At 37.9% G+C, this 14,961-nt stretch overlaps 1 protein-coding gene across 1 annotated transcript in view; it reads right to left on the reverse strand.

Annotated features, from left to right (window-relative positions):
- Positions 1–14,961, reverse strand: part of LOC107550229 (nuclear factor 1 X-type-like) — a 113,305-nt gene that overhangs the window by 24,571 nt on the left and 73,773 nt on the right. Inside the window, exons 3-5 of the mRNA XM_016231469.1 lie at positions 6,554–6,616; positions 1,703–1,777; positions 446–533 (exon numbers count right to left, since the gene is read on the reverse strand). Coding sequence (XP_016086955.1) covers positions 446–533; positions 1,703–1,777; positions 6,554–6,616 — 226 coding nt within the window. The remainder of the gene's footprint in view (positions 1–445; positions 534–1,702; positions 1,778–6,553; positions 6,617–14,961) is intronic.

Here is a 14,961-nt window from a genome sequence, read left to right on the forward strand (position 1 = left end):
ATTTGGAGAAATGTAGCATTACATCACTTGCTCAGCAATGGATCCTCTGCAGTGAATGGGTGCCGTCAGAATGACAGCTGATAAAAAACATCACAATAATCCACACCACTCCAGTTCATCAGTTAATGTCTTGCAGAGCATCCATTGGTGAGCATGTGATATAATGCTACATTTCTCCAAATCTGTTCTGATGAAGAAACAAACTCATCTACATCTTGGATGATCCGAGGGTGAGTACATTTTCAGTAAATTTAAATTTTTAGGTGAAGAATTGCTTTAAATGCAAATTATTACACTATAAAAACATTACAACAGAAATTTGTCAGCTTAAAAACAGTCCACTAAAATCATCACTGTTTCAAGAGCACAGGTTATCTTAGCAGAATGAGACATTAGATGAGCAAAGACAGCAGAGCAAGACAGCAGAGCTTGAAGTGTGGAGTACCTCCGCGGGAGACTGGCATACAACTCCATCTCAGTCCTGCAGCGTTTGAAACATGACGACAAGACAAGAGAGAAGGGACAGGAGAAGAGAAAGATAAAGAGACAAAAATGACAGCAATCAAACAGATAAAGGTGAAAGTCAGAGAAAAGAGTAGGATAGGGTGACCATACGTGCCATTTTCCCAGGACTCGTCCTGGCCAGGATTTCTATATTGCCTAAAATATCTAGGTTTTGGCTTTGTTTGCGTGTGCAGACCGATCTGTGTATGACATCAAAATACCTCGAGAGCATTTTGAAAGCATAAGGAACCGTCTGTATGGTATTTTGATGTCATACACCGATCGGTCTGCACATGCAAACAAAGCCAAAACCTAGATATTTTAGGCAATATAGAAATCCTGGCCAGGACGCGTCCTGGGAAAATGGCACATATGGTCACCCTAGAGTAGGATAAAAGATAGATAGAAATATACACAGACAAAGAGGAAAGCAAGAACGTGTGAGTGCTACCAACATGCATTAAACTAGAGAGAGATCGATTTGTAAAGTGGTTTAAGACATGCAAGAGTTTATTAGTATATAGTCAGAAATGTAGCAAAGCTTGGGGCCAAAATGTCACAGAAATTCTCATTTCTGCATTAGTATTTTTTTCTTTATTTTACATAATATCTGATTTAATTCTAAAAAAAATTATATTCTAAGACTAGTTAATCTAATTATTCATATACATTTATTAAATGTATATCTTTATTTAGTAACAAATGTAAGATACACAGTCAGTGCAATTTAAATGTTTTGAAAAAAATAAAATAAATAAATAAATAATCTTCAGGAAGCAACAAACAATTTTACAACAAATGTTGTTAAAAAATGTCTGAGAGTAGTTGTTTTCAATCTGGGGTTGCAAAAGAGTGCTATGGGGTCTGTAGAAAAATTGTGTAAAAATGTGAAATAAAATAATACAATAAAAAAAAAAAAATATATATATATATATATATATATATATATATATATTTATTTTTATGGTTTCATTTTTCTTTCTAATAAATAAGACACTGAAGACCGGAATAACGATGCTGAAAATTCAGCAATATTAATATATTGCCTTATTTGCAGGTTTTTTGGGGGGCTTTTTATTTGTATGTAACTGTTTGGATGATTTTAAGGATTTATAATAATAAGAAAAGCCTTTTTCGTTTCAATACAATGTTGATATTTACGGCTGCTGATCAGAAAGACGCTGCTCATGTGACTTACTCTGTGACACACGGACCAACTCCGCCACGTTCCATACGCCTGACGTCACGAAGCAGTCCTGGAAACTCAAGTGACCTGGAGAGAAAGAGAGAGAGGCCAGAAATGAAAACACTACACCGACAAATTATACTGAAAAAAAAATCCCCATATTTACTCATCTGCACCTGTCAAACACACGCACACACAAAATAAACTGGGCTCAATTGTCATAAAAAGGCATATAATTACAGTCATCGGTTGGCATATGTTCTCTGTCTCGTAGGAATAACAGGCTACCCCGTACTTATGGTTAACTCCAACCCAGTGCTCCAATCCCAGCTAAAACTTAACGAGGACACCAAAAATGCTTTATGTCACACTTAAGTATGTGTGTGCGACACTGCATGCAAATATACAAACGTATTTACTTTCGCTGTGCATATGGGCTTTCAATATGTACTTTTGTGTGTGTGGGCAAAACGGGTGAATGAGCCATGCTTCCACACCCATCTGTAGTGCTGGCTGAGGTCAGCGTATGTGTGTGTGTGCCGGTTAACCGCAGCGAGGCCCGCGCATGAGCTCAGTGTCGCCTGCGCCGCAGCCATGTGGTTCCCATCAGCCAATCACGGAGTGATTTATGAGCGTTCCGCCATTCTCCGTCACAGCCGGCCTAGCAACACTTCACTATAATAAGCTTGGATGGAAATCGCTTTCGCTCACACTCCATATTTGTGCGAGAGTCGGGTGTGCATGTGACCTTATTAACGTAAATAAAGCAGCTTACGGTATCAATCGGCTCGTATTTGTGCGTATGGAGGTCCAAGGAGAGCGCGGCTCACCCACAGTCCATCTGCTGACTGGCAGGCGGAGTGGAAAATGGTGGCTGATGCGTTGATTGTGTAGCGTTGGGATTTCATCACGCCGTTTCCACCATTGCTAACCAGAGTTTACGCGCTCGTGGCCTTTAATGACAACTTCAGATGTGATTCTATTGAGTTTAAGTGGACTGCTTCTTGAACAACCAAGGCTTCTCAATCGTTTTTGCTGAATTTTAAGGCTCGGCAAAGAAAAAACCTTGTAGAAGAACCATTTGTGGGCGCCAGAAAGTATGAATAATGACTTTGCAGCGCAGAAGAACCATTTATAGTTCTAGTAAGAACCATTCAGTGAACAGTTCTTAAAAGAACCATTTTTTTCTTAGTGTGAAAAATATTTGAATGATCTGAAGAACCTTTTGTGGAACAAAATGGTTCCATGGATTTTTAAAGTTCTTCATGGAACCATAGAATCATGTTGTTCCAAACCTGCATGACTGCCTATCTAAAAAAAGTAGTTTAGCAGAAGGTTGACATTAAAGGCTAACACTTAAGTCTGGAGTTTAGAAAGATTTGAACACTCTTAAAATTAAAGGTTCTTTATGCACTATAGTTCCATAAAGAACCTTTTCATTTGAGAAAACGTCTTCTTTGGAGTGGAAAAGGATTCTTTAGATGGTTAAAATGTTCCTTAAAAAACACACACAGTAAACTCAAAAACTTGAGGACTTTATGGAGAAAAAAAGTTGGATTGTACTTTCAACAAACGTAATTTCAAGTTCTACAAACTCAAAACGATTGTATTTTCACTTATGGATCCAAGTTCATTAAGCTAGTGAAACTTGTGTTTCAGTTTATTTAGCAACCTGAAAAGGTTACATAGAGATACTTCCAAAACGGAGTTTGTCTGACAAAATGGAAGTTGAATTTTTATAATGTGTTTTTTTTTTTTTTACGAATATTTAACTGAACAGTTCTTTGGGGAACCAAGAACTCATTTTTGGTTCCTCCAGACAACTTTATATTAAATTCAAATGTATTTGAGTAAATTAAGACTTTAATTTCTGGGTTGAATGGCATCAGGCTGTAAAATCCTTTTGGAACCTTTGAGTGTGTGTGTGCGCGCGCGATTTTTGTTATGCTTGACCCACCATTGGGCGGAGGCTTGATGTCTGCTTCTCCTTGTTGGTTGGAGTTGTCCGATTGTCCAGATTCTGCAAAGCCGACAGAAAGAGAGAGAGAGAGAAAAAAAGGAGGGGAAAAAAAGAGAGCAGATTAAACATGGGACGGCTGGGTTCAGTCCAAAGGTGCCTGAATCAATTAGCAGATGTAGAACATTCTATATATTCTCGGCCAGCACATATTCAATGTAGCGCTGAGACGACACAGCTGGAAATGAGACATGCAAAATGTGCTTCGGTTCTGGATCATTTACATGATATTCAGACAAAATCTGGACCTTTATACGTGAAATCTGATGTTCTGTCTTGTAGTTAGCATGTATTTGACTTGTTATACATTATCATTCAAAAGTCTGGCAATGGAAGGATTTTTTATTTTTATTATTATATATTTTTTGGTCACTTTTGATCAAATGAATGCATCCTTGCTGAATTAAAGTATTATTAATAAAAAAAGTGTAGGTTTGACAACACAGATTACCATTACTACTGCTCATACTTTGAGTTGGTTAGTGAACAAATGTGTAGCCTTAAGTATTAAACACCAAAGACTTTAGTAACTCCTCAGATTACATGGATTTCAGAATCAAATTCTGCCGAGGTCGATAAACAAAGATTATACTCTATTATTTTTATATAACAATATCTATATATAGACATAAAACCACAAAACAGTCTTTCGGCCATGAAACAAGATCTTTAGTCCGGCAATGTAGACCCCAGGTGTGTTAAAAAACACAACTGGACTTGGTCAGTCGGGTCCAATGAAAAACACAGCCGAAACAAACTACCCACACCGCTGTCCATTTTAGGCTTGAAGGTGCGCTTCTAATCTAAAATCTATAAATCTGCAAAATATACATCCGAGAGCAGCCTGGTGAAACCCAACTCTGCTGTATAGCTCATAAGATGTAGACAAAGGCTGGTGCGCAGCCATCGAGTTGTTTGGACAATGTCTCCGTAGGCTTTTTATCTTAGAAAGTATAGCGATCTTGGAGTGAGACCAGACCCCTGCGGCAGTTTGAATTGGCCGAGACTCACTACCCCCTTTTTTCTATATGCACTGAGGTTTTGACTAACTATAGACCTTAAGACGGATGTCACTTGGTTACTTTGGCCTTTCCGTGTTTTCTGCTGTGAGTATTGATGAATGTTTCACCTCTTTAGCCAATCATACTTAGTGTTTTTTAGCATGTTTGCTAGTTGCTAGGAGGGTTCTGGATAGTCGCTTGCTAGCCCAAGTAAAAAGAGCCTACCCTTCTATGATATTCTGGTCTGTAGATTTGCCTCGAAATTTAGCAGTAGTGGTGTTTGGCCTTAGCATGCACCGCTAATTATGTGCAGCAACAGAATGTGGTTTTAAAAACCTACACTACACATTTTGAAGGAAAAAATTAACACGATAGCCCCCCTCTTTCCTTCTTTTCTCTCTCTCGCACCCCCTCGTTCGCTTGCTGCTGCTGTTGTATGGAATCCTGGCAGCCATCTTAACGCTTGGCAGCCATCTTAGCATTGCGGTACTAGAGCATTCCAGCTAGCTTACAAAAGCACCCACACACAGATCACAGCCGGCCTAGCAACACTTCACTATAATAAGCTTGGATGGAAATCGCTTTCGCTCACACTCCATATTTGTGCGAGAGTCGGGTGTGCATGTGACCTTATTAACGTAAATAAAGCAGCTTACGGTATCAATCGGCTCGTATTTGTGCGTATGGAGGTCCAAGGAGAGCGCGGCTCACCCACAGTCCATCTGCTGACTGGCAGGCGGAGTGGAAAATGGTGGCTGATGCGTTGATTGTGTAGCGTTGGGATTTCATCACGCCGTTTCCACCATTGCTAACCAGAGTTTACGCGCTCGTGGCCTTTAATGACAACTTCAGATGTGATTCTATTGAGTTTAAGTGGACTGCTTCTTGAACAACCAAGGCTTCTCAATCGTTTTTGCTGAATTTTAAGGCTCGGCAAAGAAAAAACCTTGTAGAAGAACCATTTGTGGGCGCCAGAAAGTATGAATAATGACTTTGCAGCGCAGAAGAACCATTTATAGTTCTAGTAAGAACCATTCAGTGAACAGTTCTTAAAAGAACCATTTTTTTCTTAGTGTGAAAAATATTTGAATGATCTGAAGAACCTTTTGTGGAACAAAATGGTTCCATGGATTTTTAAAGTTCTTCATGGAACCATAGAATCATGTTGTTCCAAACCTGCATGACTGCCTATCTAAAAAAAGTAGTTTAGCAGAAGGTTGACATTAAAGGCTAACACTTAAGTCTGGAGTTTAGAAAGATTTGAACACTCTTAAAATTAAAGGTTCTTTATGCACTATAGTTCCATAAAGAACCTTTTCATTTGAGAAAACGTCTTCTTTGGAGTGGAAAAGGATTCTTTAGATGGTTAAAATGTTCCTTAAAAAACACACACAGTAAACTCAAAAACTTGAGGACTTTATGGAGAAAAAAAGTTGGATTGTACTTTCAACAAACGTAATTTCAAGTTCTACAAACTCAAAACGATTGTATTTTCACTTATGGATCCAAGTTCATTAAGCTAGTGAAACTTGTGTTTCAGTTTATTTAGCAACCTGAAAAGGTTACATAGAGATACTTCCAAAACGGAGTTTGTCTGACAAAATGGAAGTTGAATTTTTATAAATGTTTTTTTTTTTTTTTTACGAATATTTAACTGAACAGTTCTTTGGGGAACCAAGAACTCATTTTTGGTTCCTCCAGACAACTTTATATTAACTTCAAATGTATTTGAGTAAATTAAGACTTTAATTTCTGGGTTGAATGGCATCAGGCTGTAAAATCCTTTTGGAACCTTTGAGTGTGTGTGTGTGTGTGTGCGCGCGATTTTTGTTATGCTTGACCCACCATTGGGCGGAGGCTTGATGTCTGCTTCTCCTTGTTGGTTGGAGTTGTCCGATTGTCCAGATTCTGCAAAGCCGACAGAAAGAGAGAGAGAGAGAAAAAAAGGAGGGGAAAAAAAGAGAGCAGATTAAACATGGGACGGCTGGGTTCAGTCCAAAGGTGCCTGAATCAATTAGCAGATGTAGAACATTCTATATATTCTCGGCCAGCACATATTCAATGTAGCGCTGAGACGACACAGCTGGAAATGAGACATGCAAAATGTGCTTCGGTTCTGGATCATTTACATGATATTCAGACAAAATCTGGACCTTTATACGTGAAATCTGATGTTCTGTCTTGTAGTTAGCATGTATTTGACTTGTTATACATTATCATTCAAAAGTCTGGCAATGGAAGGATTTTTTATTTTTATAAAACCTTTATACGTGAAATCTGATGTTCTGTCTTGTAGTTAGCATGTATTTGACTTGTTATACATTATCATTCAAAAGTCTGGCAATGGAAGGATTTTTTATTTTTATTATTATATATTTTTTGGTCACTTTTGATCAAATGAATGCATCCTTGCTGAATTAAAGTATTATTAATAAAAAAAGTGTAGGTTTGACAACACAGATTACCATTACTACTGCTCATACTTTGAGTTGGTTAGTGAACAAATGTGTAGCCTTAAGTATTAAACACCAAAGACTTTAGTAACTCCTCAGATTACATGTATTTCAGAATCAAATTCTGCCGAGGTCGATAAACAAAGATTATACTCTATTATTTTTATATAACAATATCTATATATAGACATAAAACCACAAAACAGTCTTTCGGCCATGAAACAAGATCTTTAGTCCGGCAATGTAGACCCCAGGTGTGTTAAAAAACACAACTGGACTTGGTCAGTCGGGTCCAATGAAAAACACAGCCGAAACAAACTACCCACACCGCTGTCCATTTTAGGCTTGAAGGTGCGCTTCTAATCTAAAATCTATAAATCTGCAAAATATACATCCGAGAGCAGCCTGGTGAAACCCAACTCTGCTGTATAGCTCATAAGATGTAGACAAAGGCTGGTGCGCAGCCATCGAGTTGTTTGGACAATGTCTCCGTAGGCTTTTTATCTTAGAAAGTATAGCGATCTTGGAGTGAGACCAGACCCCTGCGGCAGTTTGAATTGGCCGAGACTCACTACCCCCTTTTTTCTATATGCACTGAGGTTTTGACTAACTATAGACCTTAAGACGGATGTCACTTGGTTACTTTGGCCTTTCCGTGTTTTCTGCTGTGAGTATTGATGAATGTTTCACCTCTTTAGCCAATCATACTTAGTGTTTTTAGCATGTTTGCTAGTTGCTAGGAGGGTTCTGGATAGTCGCTTGCTAGCCCAAGTAAAAAGAGCCTACCCTTCTATGATATTCTGGTCTGTAGATTTGCCTCGAAATTTAGCAGTAGTGGTGTTTGGCCTTAGCATGCACCGCTAATTATGTGCAGCAGCAGAATGTGGTTTAAAAAACCAACAGTATACGTTTTGAAGGAAAAAATGAACATGACAGCCCCCTCTTTCCTTCTTTTCTCTCTCTCGCACCCCCTCATTCGCTTGCTGCTGTTGTTGTATGGAATCCTGGCAGCCATCTTAGCGCTTGGCAGCCATCTTAGCATTGGCGGTACCAGAGCATTCCAGCTAGCTTACAAAAGCACCCACACACAGACGCACTCCTCTCAGAGAGAAAACCTCTCCACCAATGCGCTATACGCTAAAAGCCTCGCAAATGAAGGTTATTTTCAGCTACTTGTGCTAAACGCTAATTGAGGAGGGAAAATATCGACTGCCGCCGCGTTTTGTTCACAGATGCACACGTACTGATACTGTGAGCTGATATGTAAGTAAATGTGCTTTAATCGACTCAACTGGATGTAAAACACTATAATCAACTCGTGCAATCTCATTCTAAGTGTTATATATTATATTCCTTACAAAAACTACTATAGTGGTACCATGATGGTAACACATTGTTTAATGATTTAAAGGGGCTTCGCTCCCGGTCTTTCACCTCAGTCCACCTAAAAATCTGATTAGCTCCTAAAAATTAATAAAAATGAATAAACAGATAATAATACATAATACAAATAAATAAATATTTGCATTTGTATATTTGTAAAAAAAAAAAAAAACTTTTTCATTTATTTTAAAATTTTATTTCTTTTATTTTTTTTCCAGTAAATTAATTCATTTTCATTTTTATTTTAGTTGAATTTTTAGTAATTTTGTTATGTGATTTGTCATTTTTATTTTATATATAATAAAAAAAATTTCACTTAATGTTTATTTTATTTCAAGTAACTAAATATGACTTTAATTAAAAAAAAAATTTTTGTTTTAGTTACCTATAATAACCCTGGCATTACCACGGTACATTTTATAAGTAACAAATACCTGCAATTCAATTAGATTAAAGGAGAATAGTTATTCTACGACAAATTATGTGACAAATAAACTCTTCAAATTGCAATCTGGCAGCCACATGAAGGCCACTATTGGTCAAATTGTATGGCATTCTAGACTGTAAATACAATTCTAATCAGAATCACTATTCCATTTAGTTCATTTAAATACCCGGGTTACCGATGGATTCTGTGAATTCAAAATAGCTACAATCCGTATTGATAAGCGCCCACTGGTGGTGTGGAAGTATGAAGTGCAGCTTAAAGGGTTAGTTCACCCAAAAATGAAAATTTCACCCTCATGTCGTTTCAAACCCGTAAGACCTTCGTTCATCTTCGGAACACAAATTAGGATATTTTTGATGGAATCTGAGAGCTGTCTGACCCTCCCATAGACAGCAACGTAACTGAAATGTTCCCAAGTCCAGAAACGTAGCAAGGAGATCGGTAAAATAATCCATGTGACATCAGTAGTTCAACCACAATTATACGAAGCTACGAGAATACTTTTTGTGCGCAAAAGAAAAAAAAAACGACTTTATTCAACAATTCGTCTCCTCCGCATCACCCTGTAGCGCCATTTTGGCACAGCTGACACAGAGCAGCATATGCTGTTTACGTCCAGCGGATACTCTCCAAAATGGCGCTACAGGGTGATGGGTTTCTGGACTTGGGAACATTTCAGTTACGTTGCTGTTTATGGGAGGGTCAGACAGCTCTCAGATTCCATCAAAAATATCCTAATTTGTGTTCCGAAGATGAATGAAGGTCTTACGGGGTTGAAACGACACGAGGGTGAGTAATTAATGACAGAATTTTCATTTTTGGGTGAACTAACCCTTTAAGGAGACGTCTCGGATGACCTCCAATCCAATTACATGGCACATTAGTGAAGCTCACTATGCAGAACTGGACGCGAGTGAATGAGAGAGGCCGCGCTATTGGGCACAGACAAAGCGCAGATGAGCAGGGGGCCAGATCATCAAAACTCAAACACACAAAGGAGAGACTGTCCATTATTAGAGCACAGACTCCAGCCTATGGAGTCCAATCAACACTGTTATCAGCATGCAACCACACACACACACACACACACACACACACACACACACACACAGCTACTGCATCCAACAATGTTCATGCTAATCCTTATCTTCCCGGCACACACAGTCAAAGGACCCCTGAACACACCATGCCAAAGATACTGGGTGACACACACACACACACAGGCAGTGTTTTTAACATGACAAAAGTGTCTTTACAATGGTAGACAACTTCTTGAGTAAGTTTCAAATGAAAAACCATTGTTTGACATGGTATTTAAAACTATTACCATCCCTAAACAGCAAGTGTTGATCATTCACACACCCATTTCTTAAAAGGAGCCATCTAATGACTCATTTAGCATGCAAATATTCATAAGCAACTGCACTTGTGAGAGCAAAGACATATTTGCTATTATAATCATGATTTGCTTTGAATTGTTAAACTTAATAGGCTTGACCTATAGGATCTCTGGAAGGTTTTCCCTTAGGCATTCTTCACTTTATTGCTCATACTTTGTGTTAGTGAACTGAACAAACTCCAAATCCTGAACACTCAACTCTGGCACAAATGTGTCCTGCACCGTTTGTGATGTAACTTGTCTTTTACTAAGCGATGAGACTCCGTAACCACACAAAATTCCTAATAGAAACACACTAAAGATCTTCCTGGCATCACAATTAACGCTTCACAACTAAACATATCAGTTTACTGAGTATTACTTTGTTTCTAGCAAATATAATTATAATGTATATCATTTGTTGCTTTTTGAGAGTGTTGGGGTTCATTTTAACCCCTACCAAAAACTATATAACAATCTACAACATAACAAAAACAACATGACATCAACCAAAAAGCAATGTTAAATAAACGTATCAACTTTTTTTAAATTCCGGAATAACAAATAACTGATACACTAACAAAAGTATGATTTTTTTAAAAAATATATAAACATTAAAGAAATGAATACTTTTATTCAGCAAGGATACATTAAATTGACCAAAATCATCAGTAAAGATGTTTATAATGATACTTGTAATATCTTTTTTTAATTTTATTTTTTGTAAAAATACTGTTTTTGACTTTCTATTCATCAAAGAATCTTGAAACAATCTAATGGTGTCCATGAACATATTAAGCAACACATTGATAATTAAAAATGTTTCTTGAGCAAAAAAGCATATTAGAATGATTTCTGAAGGATCATGTGACACTGAAGACTGGAGTAATGATGCTGAAAATTCAATTTGTTTAAAAACAAATTTAAACAGAAAACAGTTATTTTAAATAATAATCATATTTCACAATATTACTCTTTTTACTGTATTTTTAATTAAATAAATGCATCCTTGGTCGGATATGAAATGTGAACGTGTAATGAGGCAGGTGTGTTTGGAGTTTGCATGTAAGCGCGTGTGTGAGCGTGTGTGCGTGTGCATAGGCACATGGGTATTACGGTGGGAAACTGGGCATGGATGTGTGTTTCCTCTGGCAAATTCAGACAGCTTGTTAAAGGGAGTCTATACCTGTTCTGGACCACTCCCCCACCCGGCCACGCGTTTGTAGATTAATATGTATGCGGACGCACGCGGGGGGTGGATATGAAATGTGAACGTGTAATGAGGCAGGTGTGTTTGGAGTTTGCATGTAAGCGCGTGTGTGAGCGTGTGCATAGGCACATGGGTATTACGGTGGGAAACTGGGGATGGATGTGTGTTTCCTCTGGCAAATATGTCTGAGCGTGTATGTGCATTTGTATGCGTTTGGGTGAGCGTGTGCGTGCTGTTGATGCAAGAGAAACATAAACATCATGTACATGAGGGTATTACGGTGGGAAACTGGGCATGGATGTGTGTTTCCTCTGGCAAATATGTCTGAGCGTGTATGTGCATTTGTATGCGTTTGGGTGAGCGTGTGCGTGCTGTTGATGCAAGAGAAACATAAACATCATGTACATGATTACAATATGCATATCCATGCTAGAGGATGATTTTTTTTTAAATGACCCAAATGAGAACTTAGTCATTGTTTACTCCCCCTCATGTCATTACAAACCTGTATGACTTATTTTTCTTCCGTGGACCTCAAAAGGAGACGTTTAGTACAGTGTTCAAGCTGCACTTTTACACACAATGAAAGTCAATGGCAATTAAAAGCCATCCACATGACTTTATGCTCCTCCAAGCCATAAAAAATTAACTTAGTTTTGACCTATAACATAATATATGAGATGTATGGACTATTTTTATGGTGCTTTAATGTCATTTTTGGAGCTTGATAAATGGTTACCAGAGAAAAAAGCAGCCATAAGAATCCTGTTTATAAATGACTTTGAAAATAACTATATATTTTTTGTTATTTAACCATTTACTTTTATTTATTTATTTATTTATTTGTTTCTTGTTTACTTCGCTATTTTAATTAAACTTAAGACATTTTTTTTCTTGTGATTGAATTTAATCTTAATTTCAGCTGACACAACTTCACCATCAATGTTGCAAATAAACAAATTAAAATCAGTGTTATTTTAGTATTATTTATATACTATTACAGTATTTATTAGTATTGTGAATTAGCTTTTATTTTTAGATTTTGTTTTATTTTATTTTCAGTTTTCATTTTAATTTAAGTTTTAGTACTTTTATTTGAGTCACTTTTATTAGTATTTGTTAATATTTCTATTTGCCTTTCTTTTTTTTTAATTCAGTTTCAATTTTAGTACTTTACCTTAAGCTTATTTTATTTCAGTTAGTTCCAAAGTACGTTTTAAGTTTTCGTCTAACATTTGTATTTTATTTCAATGTCAGATTTATTTAAATTTATGAAAAAGATTTGTAGTGGTTTTAGTTAATAACAACACGCTATGAAAATTATATGATTAATACATCATAATACGTTTTTGCATTACTTTATCGAAATAATTAAACCAGTTTCAACGTAAATTAAGTGATATGAGATTCAACAAAATGTTTATATAATTTAAGCTGAAAAGACTTACATTTTCAGCTTATTTGATTAAACTAAAAAAATCTAAGGCAGCAAGTGATTATTGAGTAAATGATGACAGAGTTTTTACTTTACGGTGAACTGTCCCTTTAAGGCCCTTGCGTCTATTGTGTTTACGACACACAAATGTAGATTCTCTACGTTTGGGTTTACGCATGTGAGTGTGTGTTTGGCCTGGGTCATGCCAAAGAGGAGCAGGTGTGTAGGGATCTGCCCTGCATCGTCCGCTGCCCATCTGTGTGCCCGTCTGTGCCCGCTTCGTGCCAACTACACACCCGGCACAGCACAGAAAGATGGCGAGAAGCAGAGCGGGGAGGGGGAACAGAGACGTCCGCAACAGCAGCTTTAACGCAAAAGAAACGTGGACACACGGTATGGCTGGGAAATGAAAAACTGGATGGGAAAAAAATAATAAAAAGAGAGAGAGAAAGTTGGCGTGCCGCCCATCTCTTTCATGTTCTGTCCTCTTCTCGTCTGATTAGAGAGATGTAACCAAGCAGCTGGCACGGATAGACACAGTCTGCCGCTCTCAGAGGATAACGGCCAACGTTTAATCTATACTTTTACTATGTACACACATCAAAGACACACACACACACCTTATCATAATCTAATCCATTTACTATCCATGCAGAACTGAGCCCGAAAGGAGAGCGATAACACACACACACACACATCTGTCCATGGGTGTTTGTGTGCTGTGATTTCAGCGCCGTCGCCTTAAAACTTCCATCTGTATTTACACTGATGCAAACGCTGGCATTAATGGATGCAGTACAGTTTTTAGTGTGTCTGGGGTGAAAATAGTATCACAGTGGAGATCAAATCTGAGCGTGGAGGGGTGTAGTGACTCTCGATGGCCACCAGGGAGCGGAGGACACATGAAAAGAGATTTGCTGACCTCAGGAAGGTAAACGTTGGCCTGAAATAAACCGTGTTTAGAGTAAAACATATGTGGTCACAGTGAAATGGCCTGGGAGAGGAGCTGGAAGAAAATCTGATGACGTGCTACACCTCAAAGAGAATCTAAACGACTTTCTATAATGTTTGCTTTCTTTTGAACTCCCAAGATATACTGCTGTTCAAAAGTTTGGGGTTGCAAGACTTTATGTTTTTGAAAGAAGTCTCGTATGCTCAGCAATGCTTCATTTTAAGAGATAGTTCTGCCAAATGAAAATCTGGCCATTGTTAACTCGCTTTCGTGTCATTCCAAACCTGTATAGCTTTCATTCTTCTGTGGACCTTAAAAGGAGACGTTTAGTACAGTGTTCAAGCTGCACTTTTACAAACAATAAAAGTAAATGCAGACAGATGCCATTAAAAGCCATCCACATGACTTTTACTCTGTATCAAGTCTTCTGAGCCATAAAAAGCTTGACAGCTGGTCAGCCATGAGCAGCCATTACAATCCTGTTCCTGTATGATTCAAAAATAACTATATATTTTAGTTTTTTAACCTTGCGTAGTTTAAGTTGTTTTTCTTACGTTGTGTTATTTTATTTAAGCTTAAGGAAATGCATTTTTCCGTAATTGTTTTCATCTTAATTTGAGCTTTAATGTATAATTAATAAAATTCAAACTTCCTCAGTGTTGCGGTCTGCCCTGCATCGTCCGCTGCCCATCTGTGTGCCCGTCTGTGCCCGCTTCGTGCCAACTACACACCCGGCACAGCACAGAAAGATGGCGAGAAGCAGAGCGGGGAGGGGGAACAGAGACGTCCGCAACAGCAGCTTTAACGCAAAAGAAACGTGGACACACGGTATGGCTGAGAAATGAAAAACTGGATGGGAAAAAAATAATAAAAAGAGAGAGAGAAAGTTGGCGTGCCGCCCATCTCTTTCATGTTCTGTCCTCTTCTCGTAAGATGTAACCAAGCAGCTGGCACGGATAGACACAGTCTGCCGCTCTCAGAGGATAACGGCCAA

Source organism: Sinocyclocheilus grahami, unplaced genomic scaffold (assembly GCF_001515645.1).
Source record: "Sinocyclocheilus grahami isolate Dianchi unplaced genomic scaffold, SAMN03320097.WGS_v1.1 scaffold393.1, whole genome shotgun sequence".
NCBI classification, from domain to species: domain Eukaryota; kingdom Metazoa; phylum Chordata; class Actinopteri; order Cypriniformes; family Cyprinidae; genus Sinocyclocheilus; species Sinocyclocheilus grahami.